Source organism: Anoplophora glabripennis, unplaced genomic scaffold, assembly GCF_000390285.2.
Source record: "Anoplophora glabripennis isolate ALB-LARVAE unplaced genomic scaffold, Agla_2.0 scaffold123, whole genome shotgun sequence".
NCBI classification, from domain to species: Eukaryota; Metazoa; Arthropoda; class Insecta; order Coleoptera; family Cerambycidae; genus Anoplophora; species Anoplophora glabripennis.
The window spans coordinates 711296-735813 of NW_019417073.1; the positions used below are offsets into that span (position 1 = coordinate 711296).

Below are 24518 nucleotides of genomic sequence, written 5' to 3' on the forward strand. Positions count from 1 at the left end.
TTGGAGGAAGAATCCCGTCAACGAACACTAAAAAATATTATTAGAAACCTTAGGTGGCCAGAAAACAGCCCCGATCTCATTGTCAGTCCTTTAGACATTTTTTTTTACCTGAAAATTTACAAGTATTGAAAAAAATATACAGGACGAAATGCTTGATAATTTTGAATTTGTTTTTGAAGCAATTAATAGTAAATTAAAACATATTTTCAACTGTATCATCACAATTACTTGCATGTTGATTTGTAAAAATTGTAAGTATTTTAATGTTATTTCGTTTTTAGTTATTCTCCTTATGTTGTTGTAAAGGTTAGTTATAAAAAGCGTTGTTTGTTATTATCATAAGGATGAATTTTAATTTTTTTAATGATTTTTTTTATTTTAAACATATATATTTTATGCCAGTGAATGTTGATGTCAAATGAAATAAAGGAAAAGTCGTACATTTGTATTTAAAGTTTCTTTCTATCTTTAATTATTAAACCTATAAGTGGATGTCAAAATACAAAAAAAAAACCTGTAAATACATTCCGCGACGTACTAATAACTCATCTTGTATATTAAATAAATTTATCGTCATCATCAAATATTAAAAAAAATATATTACAAGCTGTTTAAAATATTATTACGAATTTTGTTTATTTGGAAATATATTTTCTGCAGTATTTCAATACCAAAAAATGTAAATAGTAGCTAGCTAATTAACGAAATTATGATTAAATAGCTTAATTGTAACACAACTGCAGAATATCATATGATACATACATAGATATTCGTTGATTCTTTAAAAACATTTTTATCGATACCTACATCATACATTGAAGTAAATACAGTAACGCAAAAAACAGATGTTGATAAAAAAGTGTACAAAAGAAATACGTAAGTACGCCTGGCAACATTACCAAAGTCTTGTGTATATGTTGCTAGGATACGCTTAGATATGCGGGCCGCTGTATTTGATTCTTCCTAGAATTCTGCTTGTGGTGTACTCTACCGGCAATTCGGAAATTTAAAACTGCTGGCCTATTCCAGGAGCGGTCTGTGGCGATAGCTATTTTGTCTGTGCGGATACTCTGCTTTTATACTGCACTCCCACACAATCACTTTCGTACTCGGCATCTTCATCTTGACAGTTACCATCAACACTAGCAGTCGCCTCTCTGGGAAAGTTTCTTTGAAGTTCGGTGACATCACTGCATTCAAGGGGGGTGGATGTTTTGCAGAGGCCGAAGGAGTTCTCCACCAACCGTATTCACACGAACTAAACGAACAGTCTCATCAATGTAACGAGCGTTCAAATAAAAACGTGGTCGAAGTTGGCTCTGACACATTGGACGTAGGGAGTAGCTTATAGCGACCAACTTAACCTCATTTCTCAACGAGCTGCATAGCAGCTGTCAGTTTCAATAACGTTAATAACTATATAACTTTATTTTAAAGAATAATCGTTATAACAATAACAAACAATTAAAGGAGCTGCAGAAAGTGAAATGAAACCAGGCTTCATCAGAAAAAAAGGTGATATTATGAAGTTCACCGTAGTTGTTTGCCATGCCATTATTCCATGGCTAGAAATTGGCCTCAATGATTTGGGATCGAGGGGGATTATCCCTCTTTATCCTGCCTCATCTCGTGTAGGCCTGGACAGCCTTCGTAGGTGGGCCCCATCCGTCGTCTACCCCGACCGCAAATGCGGCCGGTGTAGGCGCTTTGTGGGACCTCCTTTTGTCCTGGCTGGGCCCCGCCGGCTAGGGCCCTTTCTTCTGGCGCTCTTCTTGCTTCGCCGGCTCGTCTGTGTAAACCCCGGGGGTAGTGTCATGTTTATGTGTGGTATGGTTGGGTAGGGTAGTGCGGCTATGCAGCCTGGGACGCGCTTTGCTAAGGTGGCCCTTAGCTCAGCGCGGGAGGGGAGGGGTAAGGAGGGTATGGGGGGTGTGATGTGTGTGTGTGTGTCGTTGTCTTCGTTTCTTGATCCTGGCGGTCTCTGTCTCTGAAACAGGGGGGGGAGTCGTTGGGGTGGTCACCCAGGGTCAAAAAGTTGGTGTCTAGGTCTTTTGTGTTTGTCGGTCACGTCGGGTACGTAGTCAACGGCTTGCCTAAGGAGGGGATTGTCATGTCTAGCGGCTAACCGTAGTTGTTTAAAAACCATTCACAAAATACAGCCCGTCGCGGAAAATCAACTTCATGAAGTTCTTGCTGACAAGCTAAACGATAGGAGAACAAACGCAAATCTTTTTTTAACACTCTGTGGCAGGTACCGACTGATACTCCCACCATTTGTGATAAAACACGTACAGAAGTTCTTGGCGCATTTTCCATTATTTGTTGGACATTTTCTTTTAATTCTTCAGTCCGCTTTTTAGGTCGGCCGCTTCCTTCTTTTCTTGTTACACTGCCCGTTTCAGGAAAAACATTAACACAACGCTGAACTGCACTTTGAAAAATTTTGTACTCGACAACGCCGGGAAATTGATTTTGAAATTCTATGAAACAATCCTCAATAGAATACTTCCATATTCCATCAATCTTGCGTCCATTTCTAAAGTAGGACTCTATGATAAACACTTTTTGTTCTTGAGAAAACACCATTTTAAACGCTTTTTAAAACGAAAATATTCAAATTGATAGCGGCGATATAGCGCTTTGACAGATGACGTTTAAGTTAATTTGCTATACGCTACGCCCTACGTCCAAATTTTCAGAACCAACTTGACCACGTTTTTATTTGAACGCTCGTTATATGCAGGCAATCACATTACTTTTCCTCTCTCTGTTTACTTCTAGTTCGTCACATTCTAGATTTTCTTCTATCCACAAAGATTGCGGTTGAAGAAGCCATCCCTCCCACCATCTAAATTCAAACAGATCTTTAACAGAACAGCCTCGGGATGGTAAGTCTTCTGGGTTCAAATCTCCAGGCACATATCTCCATGACTCGATAAAAGTTAACGAACGGATCTCTACAATTCGATCCCCTACAAATGGTGCCCATGGTTCTTGTCTTCGTATCCACGAAATAACAGTAGAAGAGTCGCTCCAGCAAAAATATTCAATTTCTTTTTCAAGGCTTTCCAATACAGACTTGATTAACCTGGCCCCTATCGTTGCAGCCAGCAATTCTAACCGCGGTATCGTTACCTTCTTCAAGGGAGCAACTCTGGCTCTGGCGACTAGCAACTGAACAGTAACGGTATGGCTTTGTTCCACTCTTAACAAAACTACCCTAGAATACGCATTTTTACTGGCATCGCAGAAGGTGTTCAGGCTCAAATTTACTGCTTCACCTAGTCCTGCACAAATTTCAGCAAGTACGGAAGTTGATCAAGACAATTTTTAAAGGCACTTAAAGGCACATTCTAATTCCTGATCTACTGGAGTATCCCAACCTATTTTGAGACACCTAAAACAGGCTCTTTTATCAAACAAAAGTTCACGTTTACGTTCCAAGCTGAACTTTTGTGCTTTAAAACAAGTCTCGCTTACATCCTTCACAAAACACACACTTGGCAACATCGCAACTTACTAGGCTACTCGCCGTCCGTACAATCGTCTCATGAGGTTTTGCCTTTCTCTTGACTTCTTTGCCTGCGTATGAATCTTCGGAACATAATTCAAATCCTTCCTTAGCCAAAGAAATGCGTTGTTCGTTTTCCACTTCCCTCTTAAGAAAATTCATTAAATCTTTCTACTGACCTTCTAATGAATCCTTGGTAGAGAGAGATTCGTGAGACCCAGGCTCCCTTGCTTCCACATCTGTTGATGTTCTTTTTCCTACACGTTGCCAAACTCTAAGCAGGTCTTGTGGTAGGCACGACTCTATTAAAGGAAAGAGCATGGCAGAACACTTTCCGGAGGTTACTCCGAGGGTTTCAAGCGCCGTCATCTGGGATTCTAACCTGTCGTACAATGTAAAAAGATCTACTTTATTTTTCGACATGGCATTGTGTAAAATGAGCTTTAACAGTTCACGAATATATACTTCTATTTGTAGATCTTCTCTACCAAATCGCGCCTCTAACCCCTGAACTATTTTCTCATAATTTTTTCCTATTGCAGAGAAGCTTTCTACTAGTTGCCTGGCCCTATTGCCTGGTACTGTTGCTTAAATTAAATATTCTACCTTCTCTTCCAAAGCAATATCAGGATCATCATGTATTTTCCTAAATTGTGCCCAAAATGATAACCAGTCGCGTATATTGCCATCGAATTTTTTAAACTCTAAGTAGGAAGTTTAAATTTACGCCTACCGGTTACGCCACTGGCCTCTGAAATCACCGATTGCACGTCTTCCTGCCTTCTTTGCTGACAATTTGAGGAAACATCATTGTAACGGATTCTCAAATCAGTAAATCTCTTTTCATAATTATCACATAGTTCCAATTCTGTTAACAATAAATCCTCTTCAGTTGCATCGGCTGCTAGAATTGCTTCATAAATATCTCGATCTACCATTTTCAGATTATCATGTTTTTGTACAAGCAGCTCCCATGACACCTGAATATCTCTTAAACTAGCTGGGGATCTGTCACTACTTGTCAACAGGGTGCAGTACGCAGTACTTTGCGACGTTTCTTATTTTGTTCCACGTTCGAATCCATGATAAACTCTGTTCAAAATAACATTCATTTGTGAAAATTCCAGTACACAAACAGTGCGAAAGTTTATCGTTCCAAAATTCACAAATATCTGGTACAAACACAAACGTTTTTCACTATACAGAGAGTCCTGTCACGGTCGCCATTATGTTCTGTGTCGAAACCACGCGAGCTACCCGCTCGTACAGCTCCTACTCAGGTTCTCTTTTATATAAATGCAACGTACTTTTCTTTTAAAATATATTTTCCACAAAACACAAAACAACAAGATCACATTTGACGTTATTCTCAATAATAACAATTGTACTTATTTGAACATAATAAAACTCTCATGTCAAGACAAAAGATTACATTATCTAGTCTCTAACACATGCGAAAAGTATATGAAATTATTGTTATTTAATTGTGTTGCTTTCGAGATGAGAAAAAATGCCTGTGTATTTACATGGTTGTGTACTGATTTTAATTACAATGACTTTTTTGTTTTTATATATCCATATCATGATTCTGATGATTCTCGGGATAGAAATTATTCGCCAACTAGCGATTATGAAGATAGCGATAGTTATGGTCCTGGTCTCATGGAATATTCTCCTCCTCAAAATGGAGGCAATTCGTTAAATTTTGGTGATAATAACATACCTCTTAGTGAAAGTGAAAATGAAGATCAGCCTGATTTAACCAGTCCAGTTTCTAGACATTCTTTGGAAGTAGATGATGATGGACCTCATTCAATTCATCAAAATACTTTTGAATATATTCCCTGTAGCTGCGTAGATGAAGCTGTAATATCCTTACTTGAAAATGGTCATCCATATGATTTTTTTCACTTGCTCTAAACGATGAGATTTTCGAGATGATTGTCAAACAAACAAATCTATTTGCTACACAGCGATTAGTCGGGGATGGCGATTTCGGAAATGTATCTAGATTTCTTTCTTTTTGGCTTGTGAACTGTGAAAGAGTAATAATGGGGAAGCTGCACAATTTTTTTTTCTTTTCTTATTAAATTCCTTTCATCGTAAAAAGTCAATTGCCACATAAATTTTAAATTTTTAATTAATAGTTTTCCTAAAAAAAATATAGAAATTCAAAATAATTCTCTATGCACTAAAACGCAGTCTTAAACAAAGACGGCTGACTCTTACGTCACGATCCGGTATCGATCCAAATTAAACTAGTCGTGTAGAGTCGTGTTCTGTAGTCTGTCTCACTGTTACTCATTTGTGTTTATGCAAACTACGTGTGCCAGATAGATTTTATATTATTTACTTTTACTTAACACAATATTGTTATTATTTTAAAAACTGTACGCGTACATTCTATGGCTACAGAAGCTGGATTTATCCAAGAGCAATCTGATAATTTGCCAAAAATAGATGTTCTATAAAATATGTTTGCATGATCCTCACAGATATGTAAAATAAATTTAACACTAACACCATTTCTTCCTCATTTTCTCATCCTTTGGTACATTAAATAGTTTGTTGGGGGCAGTTATTGTTGTGGAACTACACATCGGTACTATAATATTTATGTTCAGACACTGTTATGTTCTCGTGTTGTAATTCTGATCCTGAAGCCGCCACGCATTAAAGCTGCCTGGGTAGATACTGTGAATATATTCGTAGACTCTACGAAAATTAACGAAACTTGTCTTTAAATTTATACACTAAAACTAACTACTCAAAACTACTCAGAATTCAATGAGAACACAAACTAATTCAAAACAAGATTAAATAACAGCAATGCAATGACAGCGCCAGCCTCCCGCGTCTTGACAGTCTTAACACTCAAATACCGGATTCTGATGTCACAAATTGCTTGACCAATTAGGGACCATTTTCGCCCACCTAATTTTATTCAATATTTCAATAATTAATCACATTTTAATAGTTAAGTTTAAAGGGGTTTTACATATAGAAACAAACTTGTATAGTAATTTTCGGCATTTTAAATAAATTTTGCTTCAAAAGAAAATTTGATGCAACTTCCTCATTCAGTTTGTGAAATTTGGTGTTTGTTCTATGGGAAATAATCTACATTAAATTTTGAAATTTACCCATTAATTAAGTAAAGTGCAGTGCTTTTTAATAACAAAATAAAAAAGATCTCTAAGTAACGTCTTTAGAGGTATTTATGCATTTATGCATTCATAGTAATGGATGTAAATGATAAGGAATTCTACTTACACGCAAATAATAAGGTGACAAAAACCATTCAAGTCTTGATCTTAAAAGTAAAAAGTAGCAATATAGGAACAAATTTTGTTGTTTTAAAAAAGGAAAGTGAATTTAGCATATGGAACGTGGAACGTGATGTACAGTGTGTAAGAGAACTTTGCAACCTTCTAAAGATGTAAAAAATCCTTGTACGCCTTGTGACTCGTGCAGAAATTTAATATGTAATGATTGCTCTGAGTTTCAAGCTCTGAAATTATATGTTTAACTTTACGAACTCGTTTATTGAAATTTATATGCAAAAAAATGCAGAAATTATTAACTAACTGATTTTTTACGGAATACAATAAAGGATAAAGATCAAATAATAGATGACAAAAATGTAATTATTAATATGCTACAAGAAAAAGTTAAACAAGTTGAAGATAAACTTGCAAGTTTTTCACAATTATCATATGCATCTGTAACTAGTGCACCAGAGGTTAATAAAAAGAAAGAAAATCAGCCAAAGATTACACAGGCCAACAAGGAAAAAATTCCAGAGATCAGACACTGCGTTTCCGAAGGCATTTGGCGCGCTGAATCCGAATCTGGCCTCAGAATTGATCCATCACCCTAGGTTTCCGAGATATTCTAACCTAAAAGTGCAAAAACACGTATTTTTGCTATTTTCAAGGTTATGTAACTTGGCGAAACAAATTTTTTTTCTCAAAACTGAAAATATCATTGGAAACTACTATCTTTCCCCTTCAAAACACATTTTTTTATTTGTAAAAAGCTTTATTTTTCGCGGAGATATCGTCGATTAAAGATGATCAGTATAGCTACCTTATTAAACCATGGCTCGACCTATAACACAATATCACTAAGCGCTACGAGCCTTAGAGGGCTCGCAGCGCTTAGTGTTATTGGGTAATAGGGCTTGAAGTTAACCTTCCTGACGATTAGGGCTCACAGCGCTTAGTGTTGTGGGGTTATAGGGCTTGGGATTAACCTTCCAGACATATAGGGCTTGGGGTTAACCTTCCTGACGATTAGGGCTCGCAGCGCTTAGTGTTATTGGGTTATAGGGCTTGAAGTTAACCTTCCTGACGATGAGGGCGCTCGCTCCGCTTAGTGTTGTGGGGTTATAGGGCTTGGGGTTAACGTTCCTAACAATTAGGGCTAGCAGCGCTCAGTGTTATGGGGTTAGCCATGATGTAATAATATAGCCATACTGGTTATCTTAAATTGACGATATCTCCGCGAAAAATAGAGCTTTTTCCAAATAAAAAAATGCGTTTTGAAGGGGAAAGATAGTCGTTTCCAATGATGTTTTCAGTTTTAAGAAAAAAAATTTTTTCGCCAAGTTACATAACCTTGAATATATCAAAAGTACGTGTTTTTGCACTCTTAGGTTAGAATATCTCGGAAACCTAGGGTGATGGATCAATTCTGAGGCCAGATTCGGATTCAGCGCGCCAAATGCATTCGGAAGCGTAGTGTCTGATCTCTGGAATTTTTTTTTTCAAATTTTGTCGGCCTGTGTTATTATTAAGACAAAGGGGGAACAAGATAGTAGAAAAACTAAGTCGGATCTGGACAAATATATTAATCCTTTAGAATTAAAGATAGGTAAAAAGCAATTTAAATCTACCAAATCACGTTCTATCCATATCACTTGTCAAACAAAAGAAGAGACTGATATTTTAGAAAAAGCAGTAAAGTATGAACTAAAGGACAACTATTTAATTGAGCAAACAAAAATGAGAAAGCCTAGAATAAAAATAGTTAATTTTGATGGTAACAGTGCAGATGAAATTGATAATAGTATTGCAGAACAAAATAATTTAACAGGGGTCATTAAAACAACATATATTAGAAAAAATAATAGGGACCATTATACTATCTATTGTGAGTGTTCGGCTACGGCATTTAATCAAGTAATGGTCGACAGAAAATTATGTATTGGATGGGAAAGGTATTCAGTATATGAGGATTTGGATGTGCCAAGATGTTTTAACTGCCAAGATTTTTATCATAAAAAGCAATATTGTCGCAACAAATTAACATGCCCAAGATGTAGTGAAGAGCATGAAGAAAATGTTTGCCCTAAAGTGAAATTGTGTTGTAAAAACTGTGTTATTTCAAATGAAAAATTTAATACAAAATATAATGTTGAACATGCTGCCTCAGAACTGTCATGTGCCAGTTTAGAATTCCAAAAGTTGATGTTACAAAGTAAAACGGACTATTCATTGGTATAATGGTACTACTCAATGAAGATTTAATTTTGCAAGAACTCGAATGCATCGGAGGTAATCGCATGGGAAGATATGTTGGTATTAATGACAGTAAGCTTCTGTTTGAAACAAATGCTATTCTTAGTGTCTTTCATCTTAATATCCGTAGTATAAGAAAGAATTAAATTATAATTAAGATGTTATTATCTTAAGTGAATGCTTTCAAGTGGATTCTATAGATCAGTTTAATATTCCTGGTTATAATACCTTTTACAATCATGCGGATTTTAATAAAAATGATGGAGTTATAATTATTGCAAAAAAGGGTCTTGAAACTTCAATCCATAATACAAAGTTGGAAATAAGTGGGGTAACACTGAGTATTATGGAAATCAATATTGATAGTGTCCTTTTTAGGATAATTGCATTATATAGACCCATTCCAACTAATATACTTGCTTTTATCAAGGATATTGATGACTATTTAGACTTAAATAAAGTTGGTGCCTGTTTTCAACTCATTGTAGGTGATGATAATATCAATATATTAGAAGAAAATGAGTATGTGAACAATTATGTGTCAATGTTAGCTAAACATGGATTTGTGCCCTACATTCAATCTCCAACTAGAACTACAAAAGAATCTACTTCATGCCTTGATCATATTTTTGTAAAACGTAATCAGGGTGTCAATAGTTTTAAAATTTACTCCTTTATACTGATGCTCCGTTACTGATCATTATGCTGTCATGATACATTTTAGTAAAGATTCTATAAGTTGTGACACAATCAAGCAAACTAATACTAAAAAAATTAATATTAATAAATTCATTAATTTGATTAAAAATGAAAGTTGGAATCATGTTTTGCAATTAAATAATTCTCAACTTGCTACTAATATATTTACTGAAACATATTTAAAAATTGTATCTCAGAGTACTTATACCAAAACAACTAATATTAGTGTCTAAGAAAATCAAACCTTGGATTACAGTTGGTCTAAGTCAATAATAATTAGAGATAAAATGAAAAAAAGACTGACAAATAATTATTCTTAGGATTTGGAGATAAGAGTACAAAACATATAGAAATAATTTGAATAAGCTGTTAAAAAATGTAAGCATGAGTATTATAAAGATATTATTTTACTTAATCAAAACAATATGAAAAAAATTTATCAAGTAATATCTGAAGCTACCAACGAAAAATTTAAAAATAATGCATGTTCTTTTAATATTGTCAATGAAAATGGTCAATCTTATGATAACAATAAAGATATGTCGAACTACTGTAATGAATATTTTGCTAACATTGGTAACAATATAAAGATACCTGATGACTTTTCTTCTCAAATACCAGCAATTAATAATTCATTGTTTTTAACGCCTGTTACAGAAAATAAAATAACATTGCAAATAAATTCTTTAAAAAAAAAATCGGCTCCAGGTATGGATGCAATTACTGCCGAACTTATAAAGTCATCTCACAAGCAAATAGTTCAGCCTATTACACATAATAAATTTTTGCTACTGGTATTGTGCCTTCTCAATTTAAAAGCTCTATCATTACTCCTATATTTAAAAATGGTGATAATACAAGAATATCCAATTACAAGCCTATTAGCTTGATAAATAATTTTGGAAAAATTTTTGAGAAATGCCTTAAAACTAGGCTTGTAAGTTTTCTTAAAAATAACAATATATTGAGTCCACAGCAGTTTGGTTTTTTGGAAGGTAAAAGTACAGATGATGCAATGTATGAAGTAGTTAAGGAAATCACATATAGTTTGGATTCTAGTAGAAAGTGTGCTGCAGTTTTTTTAGACTTGGCTAAGGCATTTGATACAGTGCCTCATGATAAGCTTCTTAATGTGCTGCATAGTTACGGAATTCGAGGAAATATGCTAAAGCTTTTTACTAGTTATTTAACTGATCGAATGCAATATGTTAGAGTTAATAATTGTCTTATGGCTGGTTTCTCAACATTTGGCGCAATCCATTCGATAACTATCGAGTAGATAAATTTATCACACCGATAACTTTATATTGGTTTCTAAACGCATGCCTTCCAAATTTTGTTGAATACATAACAGTTGAATGGATATCTTAGTATCTGCAATAATCATCGAGGGAGCTAGCAAATTGCACAAGTGTTGCAGATCCGATTTATGAAAGAACACTTTCAAGAAATAATTGTAGATGGCGCCACTATCGCTCTAATAAAGTTGATAACCACATAACCACAATTTACATTTATCGTGTATTTACATACCTACCTGTTCGAGTTTTGAGTTTCTTTATAATGTCAACAGAGTAAAATGGAAAATAAAGAAAATATAAAACGTGCACGCAATTTCAGCGACTTTGACAAAAACGTTTTGTTCGAAATTGTGCAAAATTATTTGCATATTGTGGAAAATAAAAAAACTGATGCCTCAAACGTTAAGCTAAAAAATGGAGCATGGGTATCAATAGCCAGACAATTTAATTCTACTTGCCAAAGTGAAATTAGAACTGAAAAACAGCTGCACGCTTTATATGATTGCATTAAGAAAAAATCAAGGAAAAATATGTATCATGACAAGGTTAGTAAAATTATTAAATATAATTGTTTCAATAATTAAATATAATTTTAGTATTACATCTGTATATTTATTTCTATTTGAACCTATTTTCAGAAATAAACATATAAAACTGGTGGTGGTCATTTTCATTTTGAGGCATTTGCACAAATTGTGGACGAAGTCTTGCTATCGCCTCCGTTACATTTTGTTTGACTCTACAAACACTTGTTTTGTGGATGTTGCAGTCATCCCCTATCAAAATTTGAAAACTTCCTGGAATAATCAACAAATTGTTCTTTATATAAAAAAGTTCAGTACCTAATGATATCACATCACATTAACTAAATAAAAATATATACAAACCTTTTGAATAAAAATGGAGTTATTAAAACCTTTTCTAATACTGATGGCGAATTTGTTCTAGTACTAGATACTTGAATACTATCTCCTATTAAATCTATCAGTAAATTTACAGGTCCTTTCGTTAAACGAAACCTCTCTCGAAATTCTGAGTCGTTGTATTTTTCATACTGGTCTTCTCTTTCGCGATAACGTCTTGGCCGTTCGAGATATCTGACTATATTTAAATATTCTTCATCTGAAGAGGTAGATGAATCAGAATTTTCCATTGCACAAAGTAATCGTCACGAAAATATCAAAAAAGTTGGGTTAAGTCTTACAATAAAGATGTAAACAAGCAAAAGCTAAATCGCGGCGCGCGTGCGCTAATGTTTATTGAACAGATATCTTGCAATTTTTCTTTGGATATGCGTTCGATAACTTATGCAATAGATAAGCATTATCGAATGATTCAGAAACCGAATTCATGGGATATCTCCACTTTATGGAATCGATAAGTTTATTTAATAGATATCTACTACTTGAGAAACCGGCCATTAGTGATCCCCAGCAAGTTAAAATAGGTGTGCCACAAGGCACTGTATTAGGGCCCATACTTTTTATAATATATTTGAATTCTTTGTTGTTCTTAAATACTAGTGGTAAAATACTGTCATATGCAGATGATACTGTAGTCATTTTCTCTGGTGATACCTGGGATATAGTTAAAAAAGAAATAGAACGTGGCATAACTGCTATTAAAATATGGTTAGATGGACATCAGGTATCTCTAAATGCTAGTAAATCTAAGTACATAGCATTTTCAATAAACAAAAAAAATAGGCCCAATTTTGATAGGATTAATACAGAATGATGAATAAACGAAGTATATTCCATAAAATATTTAGGTGTCGTTATTGACAAAAACACTAAATGGGAACAGCATATAAATAAATTAACAACGAACATTCGAAAACTGATTTTTAGATTCTACCAAGAGATATTTTAAGCAAAAAAATGTTACTTATAGTTTATAAATCTCTAGTGTGTAACGAACTTTACTTGGTTATGATTTTCGGTGGTGACGGTTCGATTCAGGCGTTACTTGTGGCCGCCCCCGGTACTAGACATGACAATCCCCTCCTCAGGCAAGCCGTTGACTACGTACCCGACAAACACAAAAGACCTAGACACCAACATTTTGACCCTGGGTGACCACCCCAACGACATCCCCCCTGCCCGCTAACCTTTTCTGTTTCAGAGACAGCCACCAGGATCAAAAAACGAAGACAACGACACACACACACAGACACACACACACAGACACACACAGACACACACACACACAGACACACACACACAGACACACACACACANTTTTGTTTCTTTTTTTTCTTCTTAGTGTTAATTTTAATATACTGTAATTGTTTTATCTGTTTTCTAAAAGTAGGCCTAACACCTAAGATACAACGTTAAATAAGATTTAACAAGTATTATTTTTTTATACTTAGGTTCCTACATGATTGACGTGTAAAAGTTATGTATGTGTATGTATTTTAAAGTTAGCCACATTAAACATAAACATTAAACATAAACATAAACATAAACATAATGCATTAATATTAATCAGAAGACAGAAATGCTAAAATTGATTACTAGCCTTAAGAATGCATATTTGGAAGTTAACTTCCTCAAATTGCAGATCCTAAGAATTTGCTTTTATTAACTACTTTTTTTATGTGAAATCTACTAATACAATGTTATTCAATGTGACTTGACTTGTCTACTGTGTTTTTTATTATTATTAAAGGTTGTGCAAGGAAAAAAAATGCACCTTTTTAGGCAAGAATAAAGTATGAAATCATAAATTAATTGAAATAAATGAAAATATACCAAGAACGGTTACATTTTTAAATTAGTATATAAAATTTTAAAACAGATCATTGCAGAAATAGGTATGTAGAGTAATATTTAATTATTAGATTCACAAAAAAAAAATGCTAATATAATTTTTGGAAATTAGCATTTAAAAAAATCATAAGCTTAAGATTAACAACTTTGAGAAAGTTATAGTTGTAGGGTTTATTTAATAAAAAACATTTGAACTTATGTTGATGGCTTTTATGCACAAAAATTGAATATCCCTTATGTAAAAAAAATAATATTTTATGATCATTTGAAAGTTACAAATTTTTAAACATCACTTATAGGAAAATATGTGCAGAAGCAAAATTGCTAATAGCAACATACAATGACACCATTTCTAATGTCGATGTTGAAGTAAATCTTCAGAACTATAGAGAAGCAGTGGATGCATACAAAGAATGGGAGAAAAGTTTGGTACGTCTCTTTTTATAATTTAAAAATTTTGTAAGTTAAATTTCTATTACGAAATATCAAATACTAACTTTACTGTAAATATTATAAAAAAATAACTTAATTTTACAAAATAACTTTCAGGTTTGTCTAGCGCAGTACTACGACAAAATATTCCAGAATTATAGCGAGGAAGATCGCGATGCTAAAGGCAGTGAAATTCAACTTCGTATGATCCACTATTTCGGAAAATCCCTACAGTACGGTTCTAACTATGTGTACCAGTCAATGCCTCGGCTACTGTCAATTTGGTTCGACTACGGCACGAGACTTCTCGATGTTACTATAAGTAGCATCAAAGACGAGAGGAAGAACACGTTACTTAAAATGACCAAATTGATAGATTCTTTCTTGGAAAGACTTCCAGCTTTTGCGTTCTTGACAGCTTTTTCACAACTCGTGTCAAGAATATGCCATCCTCAAAGAGAGGTAAATTTCACACAATTTTTATTTATTGTTAAACACTTTCCAGCCTCAATCAGAATGTCTTAAATTTCTTCGTTTAAGGTTTACATGGAACTGAAATCGATCATAATAAAGCTCCTTCAACAATACCCCCAACAAAGTCTGTGGATGATTATTTCAGTCATAAAGTCGAGTTACACTTTTAGATCAAAAAGATGTGCTGACATTTTATGCGACCCACGTCTTAAAACTAACACGATGGTCAGGCTGGTTAAGGACTTTACCAGTCTAGCAGAAAAACTGATCGAACTTTGTAACAAGGAGATTCCTACCGACGTTAACTCAACTAAAGTTAGTTCCTTGTTAAGATCGCTTCCTAGGTATGTACTTTAATTTCCAAGTCCTCTGCATAGAGGAATTTAGGAATTCATTATTATTTTTTTATATAAATATATAACTGTATAAATTTAAGTGGAGACAGTATTTTAGGGGTAATAATATGTGTTCCCCAGAATATTAATCTGAAATTATTTTTTGGGTAATCCAGTTATAATTCATTTTTTAAACTGCATATAACCCTTGTCTATGCCGTCACTGGGCCACTCCTGTACTCAGTTGTATAAGCGCACTTATCAGTGTTGCTTACTTTTACTTTTCTAATTCAACTGTATGAAATTAACTATCAGCAGAGAGTAAAACTCTAATAGAAAAACAGATTGCTTTTGCATGATTTTACATGTTATTTTAAAGTTGGAACATTAAGAAAATATAGGCATACTTTATTAATTGTAAGTAACACTAAATTATGTCTTAAAATAATAATTTTTCAAATTTTTTATTATAAAGTCTTTTGATAGTATTTTGTAAAGCAGCGTGTTTAGTTTGTGAATCTCAGTGTCAATAATTTCTGATTTGACCTATTTTTAGGTGAATTCATAATATCAATCCATCTGACGTGATATGATGACAAAAAAACAAATGGTCAAAATTAATTCTACGAAACAGAAATAGTCAAATATGTCACTGCTTCATTATATTAAATTTAATTTTCAGTTTATAGGTTTACACAAGTAAATGGAGTAGATAATTTTTGTGATTTTCTGTGTGAAGTATTAGTTTTCACTAGAATCGAAATAGAATTTGTATAGTGTAGTGTTGTGTTTTATTACATTTAATTCCATAGTAAAATTTAAAGCGATATTTAGTGAAGTGTAAGTCCTTATAAAATATTTATTTCAGTGTTGTGGGTATGCCTTGTTAAATTTCTGTGCAATTTTATGAACGAAGATATGTAGGAATTACAAAAGATGAGATTTAACAACAATGGATGTCGTTACTCCCAATACCTATAGTAGGATCATATTTGATGCAAAGTAATAAATCATTGCCTATTAAAGGATCCAGTGCAGTACGGTTTTAAGGGGATTAGAAATTGAATAATTTCTTTATGCATTATGAAGGGATGAAGAGATCAGTTCACGTCTGGCACCCCTGTTCCTACAAAAATGCCTTCATTCTCGTAAAGTATTTATTTTAAATTTAATTTATTATAAATCCAATTTGTTTTTTAAATTCCACATATGTATTACATTTTACCTCTGTTTTTTGGAGGCAGTCTCTGCTTTATTTTAGTATTTGATGTATAACCGACCACTATGGCTAGTACCTACACAATGCGTATAATGTGGTATTCCAGATTTCACATTCAATTTCATTTTAAATTTGAAATGGTTCATCTTACGTGTCCTAAAAATGATGACAAGATTTTCCTTTGATAAAAGACTGACATTTTTTTGCACTACTTTGCATCGAATACGATCCTACTATATGTATTGTAGAGTACATCCAATTTTTGCAAATATTGGCACTGTTTAGAGGGAAATCTTTAGGTTAGAATAGATTTTTGATGTTTTTTTACTTTTTGGATTATAACCAAATAATTAAATTGTTAATATTTTGTCCCATCACTGCAACGGCTACAGTTTGGATTTTTTTCTAAATGTTGACATTTTTTGTAAGTTAAGTTAAGTTAATAATAGTCATAGCCTAGTTAAGGTTAAATAAAGAGTGTTTCATGTACTCCAAAAATATATAGTTCTTCACACTTATCTCAAAAAATAAAAAAGTTCAGGGGGTTCAGCGGTTTTTTTTGTTTTTTGATTAAAAAAGGTTGAAATTGGCCATGACTAAAAATAAATGCATGCTTTGGTACTAAACACCATTGTTGTATACCGGTGGTCCCGAAATTCATGCAACAAAATTTGGTCATAGATTCTTAAGACAAATTTAGGGCACCTGTATTTTTTCTTTTTGCCAACTGGCCCCCTCTTTAGGAGTTACAGTTACGGCCCCCTGAGTATTTTTTATATTTCAAAACCATGTTGTACGAGAATCACTAAATTTGGTACACAGGGGTTTTATGACATGTGGAATCTCACAGTGCTACGCTTTTTGTCGAGAAACGCCCTTAAGACACTTTTTAGTGGGCCCCCTTGTCTTTGGAACCAGAAAAATTTGGTCACAAATTAGATTTTTTTAAAATTATTAGTTAGCTAGAAAGCCATTGAATTTTAGAAACTTTCTTGTCTCTTGATATTTGTTTCGTAAAACGCAATGTTTTTGAGGAAAATGGCGAATCACGATATGCATTCAATCACATTTTAACATTTTTCTCAAAAACATTGCGTTTTACGAAAAAAGTATAAAGACAAAATGTTTCCAAATTTAATGGCTTTCTAGTGGACTGGTAATTTTTAAGAAATTTAAATATGCGACCAAATTTTTTTGGCTCCAAAGACAAGGGGGGCCACGAAAAATTGTCTTAAGGGGGTTCCCTGCCAAAAAACGTAGCACTGTGAGTTTCCACATGCCATAAAACCCCTGTGTACCAAATTTAGTGGTTCTCATACAACATAAATTTTGTTGCATGAATTTCGGGACACCCTGTATACTTGACTATGGGCAAAAATAATGTAACAATTTTTTTCTAAAACTAGAATGAAAGTAATAAATTTTTAGCGCCATTTGTAGTTAAAACGAAACATTTGTGAATCTATCTTTTATTCTTAAATATACTTCCAGTGTAAATTTTTTCTGTATTTTTAGACTGTTGCAAAAGGACGATTTTAGTGAAATAATGATGCCAACACAAAAATTTAGAAAACTGATCCTTCCAAACCCAGATTTTAAAAGTAGCCAGCACAACCCGTTCCCTAACCATTACGTGCATATCGTAGGTATAGAAGACGAAGTCACTATATTACAAAGTCTTCAAAGGCCTAGGAAAATCACATTAAAAGGATCAGATGGAAAAGGGTAACTTTCGTTTTACTAAACTCGTACCCTTATCATTCGTATTATTATATTGACCGTTACAGGTACATCTATATGTTGAAGCCGAAAGACGATCTACGAAAGGACTTCAGGCTCATGGAATTCAACGATATCGTAAACCATTTATTGGCTCGTGAACCCGAGGCCAGGCAAAGAAGACTGAATATTAGGTTATATTCGGTGGCGCCGCTTAACGAGGAATGTGGGCTTATAGAATGGGTTCCAGATCTTGTTGGTCTTAGGCCAATACTTATTACGTTATATAAGCAAAGAGGTAGTTTTCTCAGTACGAATGCCGAGAATAAAAACTGTTCTATGCATAAAAATGTTGGTACCAGTTGATGTATAACTCTTTCCAAAAGGGAATATTGACAGAGTTACATAACCTTATTATTTTTCTATGAATTAATATTTTGGTATAACTATTTTTAGTTAAACCTTTATTCTGTTTCAGAAAAATATGGTTTGATATATAATTGTGAAGCTGTTTGTATTCTCGAATGTTTTTTTCTTGGCGTTCGTGAAAAAACTTTCCAGTCTTGAATACAAAGGTGACCTACAATGAAAAATAACTATTTTTAGGTTCAGCCATGAAAGCTAAGGAATTGAAGGAGGCATGTTGTCACATTCGCGATCCTTTAGAAAAAAAGAGAGACGTGTTTACTAAAAAGTTATTACCCCGTCACCCTCCCGTTTTAGGAGAGTGGTTTAGAAAGACATTTCCCGATGCCCAGGTATAATTTTAAATTGTTAATCAAATATAAATTCTTTCATTTGCTTAAGAAATTAATAAAATTAATAAAACCAAAAAAATTGTGTTTAAAATGTTTATGAATCTTTCAGAGCTGGTTAACTGCCAGAACAGCATACATTCGTACGACTGCCGTCATGTCCATGGCGGGTTACATTTTGGGACTGGGCGACCGACATGGCGAGAATATCCTGTTAGACGCTACTTGTGGGGATTCTGTACATGTTGATTTCAATTGTTTGTTTAACAAAGGTCAGTACGAGCAAAATTTTTGCAGTGTACTGAAAATGATTTCTTCGAAATGAACGTATCTAATGTTACTTTGTGCACCAGATTCTACAATTTACAAACGTTACACAGCCTCACAAAAAAAAAGTATCAGATCTGGTATTCAGACCCATGTATTTCCATGTATTTTTTTCCGCTGAATCCGAATCTGCCTTCAGATTTGGCCCAATGGGTCTGAGTTTTCGAGAAAATTAAAAAAACAGGTGAAAATTCACAAAAAATGTCATTTACGATCAACGAAAGTTATAAAAAGTCAAATTATTCTACCAGCTCACTAGACGTATGATTTTTCACTCGTTTAATTCCAATTTATCAACATAGAGTCAGACAAGCTGGTCCAATTTCGTTCAAAAACGGAAAATAGATCAAAATGCTTAAAAACGCCATTTTCATGGCAATTCGTGTTTCAGAGTTCTGGATCCATTTTTTTATCCACCCACCCATTTATGAATTCATACATCTTTCTATCCAGTCGTTCATGCATGAACACGCATATTTATCCATCCACCTGTCCCACCTATAAAACCCACCCATCCACACATCTATCCATCTACATTTTGTGCTGAGAGATGTGATAACAGACTAGAAGATTGAGAATGCAATAAAACTTGTAGAATACTCTACTTTCTAAACAAAACAAAACAATATCTACAAATCATTCTTATTTTTGTTTCTATAACGTGTTCTCATTTCCTCAAAGGATATATGCAAAGGGTTACGTTTTCGTTTAGTCCCTCTATTTTTCCTTTCTCTTTTTAACAACCAACAAGTTTTCACCCTATATATATAAAGGACGAAAATTTCCGAATATTTCTGAGGCGAAATTGAAAGAAGGTGTATTCAATGGACCTCAGATTCGGACATTGTTCAAGGATGCAACATTCATCACAACAATAAGTAGCGTTGAGAAGAGTGCTTGGAGTAGTTTCAAAGTTGTAGCGACAATTTTTTTAGGAAACAACAAGAGTCCTAAATGCGAAGAAATAGTATCGAAAATGATAAAAGACTTCCAAGACCTGGGATGTTTGATGGACTACAAGTTGCACTTCCTTCATTCACATCTGGATTGGTTTCCTGAAGATCGTAGAGATTATAGCGAAGAACAAGGTGAACGATCTCATCAGGATATGAAGGTTATAACGAGCGTTCAAATAAAAACGTGGTCGAAGTTGGCTCTGACACATTGGACGTAGGGCGTAGCTTATAGCGACCAACTTAACCTCATTTCTCAACGAGCTGTATAGCAGCTGCCAGTTTCAATAACAAAGCGGCGATACAGCGCTTTGACAGATGACGTTTAAGTTCATTTGCTATACGCTACGCCCTACGTCCAAATTTTCAGAACAAACTTGACCATGTTTTTATTTGAACGCTCGTTAGAACAGCGATATCAAGGAAGATGGGATCACAACATGATGGCCGATTTTTGTTGGTTGTTAAAAAGAGAAACGAAAAATAGAAAGACTAAACGAAAGCGTAACCCTTTGCATAGATCCTTTGAAGAAAAGAGAACACGTTATAGCAACAAAAATAAGAATGATTTGTAGATATCGTTTTCTTTTGTTTAGAAAGTAGAGTATTCTATTACATATTACATAGTAGTTTTATTACATTCTCAATCTTCTAGGCTGTTACCTCATCTCTCAACACAAAAAGTAGATGGATAGATGGGTGGATGGGTGGGTTTTATAAGTGGTACAGGTGGATATGGATAAATATACGTGTTCATGCATGAACGACTGGATAGAAAGATGTATGAATTCATAAATGGGTGGGTGGATAAAAAGATGGATCTAGAACTCTGAAACACGAATTATGCCATGAAAATGGCATTTTTAAGCATTTTAATCAATTTTCTGTTTTTGAATGAAATTGGACCAGCTTGTCTGACTCTATGATGACAAATTGGAATTAAACGAGTGAAAAATCATACGTCTAGGAGCTGGTAGAATAATTTGACTTTTTATAACTTTCGTCGATCGAAAATTAAGTTTTTTGTGACTTTTGACCTGTTTTTTGAATTTTCCTGAAAACTCAGACCCATTAGGCCAAATCTGAAGGCAGATTCGGATTCAGCGGGAAAAAATACATGGAAATACATGGGTCTGAATACCAGATCCGATACTTTTTTTTTGTGGGGCTGTGTTATTGATGTTATGCAAATTTTGAGCTACTCTGTAAAAAAGTTTATAAATTGTCATAAATTTTATTTTAGATAAATTGAATCGGTAAGTTCGAAAACCGTACATGTCCAAAAACTTCATTTTGAGATATACAGACATGCATAGTTCTCCACCTCATTGGTCAGTAACGGTTAAGTATTTTGTATGATTTTCATGCTCACTCGGTGAGGGAACATACATATTTTATACAATATAGCTATCTTCATTTAAAATGTCCAATTTTGGACTTGTACGGTTTTCGAACTCACCGATTCAATTGTAATAAACACTTTTAAGTGTTTTTCATATACCAGTCGAGAATTTCGGGAAAGTGATTTTTAACTGTTCATATTTTGAGGACAGCTGAAAATATATATGAGGTATCTTAAAAAGTTCTGAACCCCCTGATAACTTTTGAAGATAGAGACCTGTTAAAAAAGTTTCATATAAAAGTTTTAGGATATCAAGAAACCAATAATCTACTGACCTTGGATGTCCAGTCCAATTTGATCTTGTGTTTCAAAGTCAAACCAAGGTCAATTTGAAAATATTCAATTGAACATACTATTTTTATACGCCAACAATCGATAAAGCACAATGATTCAAACAAATAAATTTTTAAGATTTTGAATGACGAATTATATGATAACTTGATCTCTTTCCCAATTTCCAAGGTCAAACTAAGGTCAACTTAATATCAAATGGATTATATGCATTTTCTGTACCAGCAACTGATACAGTGCCAAATATGTCAGAATCTAACAATTTTTTTACAAAAATAATGGATATAAAAATAATATCTGAAACTATTCTTGACAGTTTTGAAATTTAATACATTGTTATGACTAACCTTTAAATGACTAGCAAAGGTACACCAGAAAAATTCTCCGACCCCACATTTGGACATAAAATTTGCTGGCATAAAAAATAGGATGTTCCAATTTAATATTTTCAAATTGACTTAGGCTTGACATTGAAACTTAAGGTCAATGATCACCGGCATATTGGTTTCTTGATATTTATCTAAAATTTTTTCAAGAATTTAAAAAAATTTCACTCATTGTAGGGTTGCTAGTGATCCCAGTCAGTTAAGGCAAGGAGATAGCTCGGCCAGCAAGGCTAACGATCCCGGACAGTTAAGAAATGGCTACACGTTACCTTGCCTTATTTGGTCGGGTATACACACCACCTTGCCTTAATTGGTCGGGACTACATGCTACCTTGCCTTAATTGGTCGGGTATACACACCAACCTTACCTTAATTGGTCGAGACTAAACGCTACCTTGCGTTAATTAATCGGGAGTACTGCCGTACCGAAACTTTTGGAACTCGACCCACATTTGACCTTGAAGGTCATGGTCAAGGTCATAGTTAGACGTAAAATTTCCTGCTCTTTGCAAATCCGCAATAAAAAATAAGGGTTCCTATTTAAAAAACTTAACTTGACCTTCAAATGACCTTGACAGTCAAAGTCAAATCCAAGGTCACCATCAGATAGCCAGGGGAAAATCCTTACACCTTTGTTTGAAACATTTTTTCCTAAAATGCATTTTTCGAAAGTTTTTCTGCCGTACCGGGACTTTGGGAACTCGACCCACATTTGACTTTGAAAGTCATCCTCAAAGTCATGGTCAAAACCAAATTTGGACGTAAAATTTCCTGCTCTTTCCAAATCCACAATAAAAAATAGGGGTTCCCAATTAAAAAATTTAACTTGACCTTCAAATGACCTTGAAGGTCAAAGTCAAATCCAAGGTCACCATCAGATAGCCAGGGGAAAATCCTTACACTTTTGTTTGAAACATTTTTTCCTAAAATGCATTATTCGAAAGTTTTTCTGCCATACCGGGACTTTTGGAACTTGACCCACATTTGACTTTGAAGGTCATTCTCAAAGTCATGGTCAAGACCAAATTTGGACGTAAAATTTCCTGCTCTTTTCAAATCCACAATAAAGAATAGGGGTTCCCAATTAAAAAATTTAACTTGACCTTCAAATGACCTTGAAGGTCAAAGTCAAATCCAAGGTCACCATCAGATAGCCAAGAAAAAATCCTTACACTTTTGTCTAAAACATTTTTTCCCAAAATGCCTGCATCACAAGTTTTTCTGCTTTACCGGGACTTTTGGATAGCCTGTATATAAAAAAATAGTAAATAGACAGCCACTAAAAATATAACACTATTGTCAGTATTTAATTCATTTGTTTTCGAAAAAAAAAATGCATTTCTCAAGATAAATATATCGATCACAAAAGATAGATGCAAAATCAGTTACTTTAGCTCTAAATTATTTTAGGAGAGGCGTTCGATTGGCCTGAACGGGTTCCTTTCAGACTGACCCATAATATGGTATCGGCTATGGGCCCCCTAGGAGTGGAGGGAATATTTAGAAAATCGTGCGCTTGTACCTTACGAGTCTTACGAAGTAATGCCAACACCTTAATGTCGATTGTCACACCGTTTGTATACGATCCTTTGGTTTCTTGGCCTCGAAATATGCCCCCGCTGCAAAGCGTACACAACTCCGAAAAAACGAATGAACAGGTAAAATTCTTGTTCACGTTTAGTTTTCATGTATTGCATCTGTTATTTTGCCTTCTGTTGAAATATTTTAGTTGGAAGGTACAATTTGTGTGATGTTTTCATCATATTTATCAAATTTCAGGCTGTAGACCACATTAAAAACATTGAACTGAGGTTGCAAGGCAAAGTGAAAACTAGGAACCGAACAGTGGTCTGTCCCCTCTCAGTAGAAGGACAGACAAATTATTTGATCAATGAAGCTATAAGTGTTGACAATCTGTGCCAAATGTATATAGGCTGGGGCCCTTATTTATAAGTGTTATATTTACAAGTATGTTATATTTAGAAGGCTGTTATTTTGATAAATAAAGTATTTTCTTATTTCCTTGCTTTATCATTAATTACTAGAGTTTGTCACAAAAAATTTTTTAAAACGTTTTGTTCAAGCAGTGCCTTTAAAGCAGGGATGCACATACCGCGGCCCGCTGTCGATGTTTATGCGGCCCGCCAACGAATTTTAAAAGTATTCTACTCGCCGCGGTCCGGTCCAAGCATATTATTACGAGACTAGAGATCTGTCGCATCAACTAGATTACAGATTCGCGAAACACGTCGATCCCCGAACAAAGTGGATGTTTCTCGATGTTTGGTAACTCGTATAAATACGACGCATCGCCGGCTACCGGGGCAGTTAAGTTTTGACTACGGATAAGCGAACGTTATACTGTTTGAGAACTGTAATCTGTGACGAGTAAATATTTCGTCGTTCGAACTTGGCTTT

General features: G+C 34.2%; 1 protein-coding gene across 1 annotated transcript; it reads left to right on the forward strand.

Moving 5' to 3' along the window:
* The first annotated feature begins 11570 nt into the window (after window positions 1-11570).
* On the forward strand, window positions 11571-24121 carry LOC108903883 (serine/threonine-protein kinase ATR-like). Its single transcript, XM_018706224.1, has 10 exons — window positions 11571-11578; window positions 14080-14236; window positions 14357-14701; window positions 14780-15057; window positions 17783-17992; window positions 18055-18284; window positions 18593-18744; window positions 18854-19013; window positions 23511-23758; window positions 23880-24121. The coding sequence occupies exons 1-10, from the start codon at window positions 11571-11573 to the stop codon at window positions 24051-24053; spliced, it is 1962 nt and encodes a 653-aa protein (XP_018561740.1). The 3' UTR covers window positions 24054-24121.
* The last annotated feature ends 397 nt before the right edge of the window (window positions 24122-24518 follow it).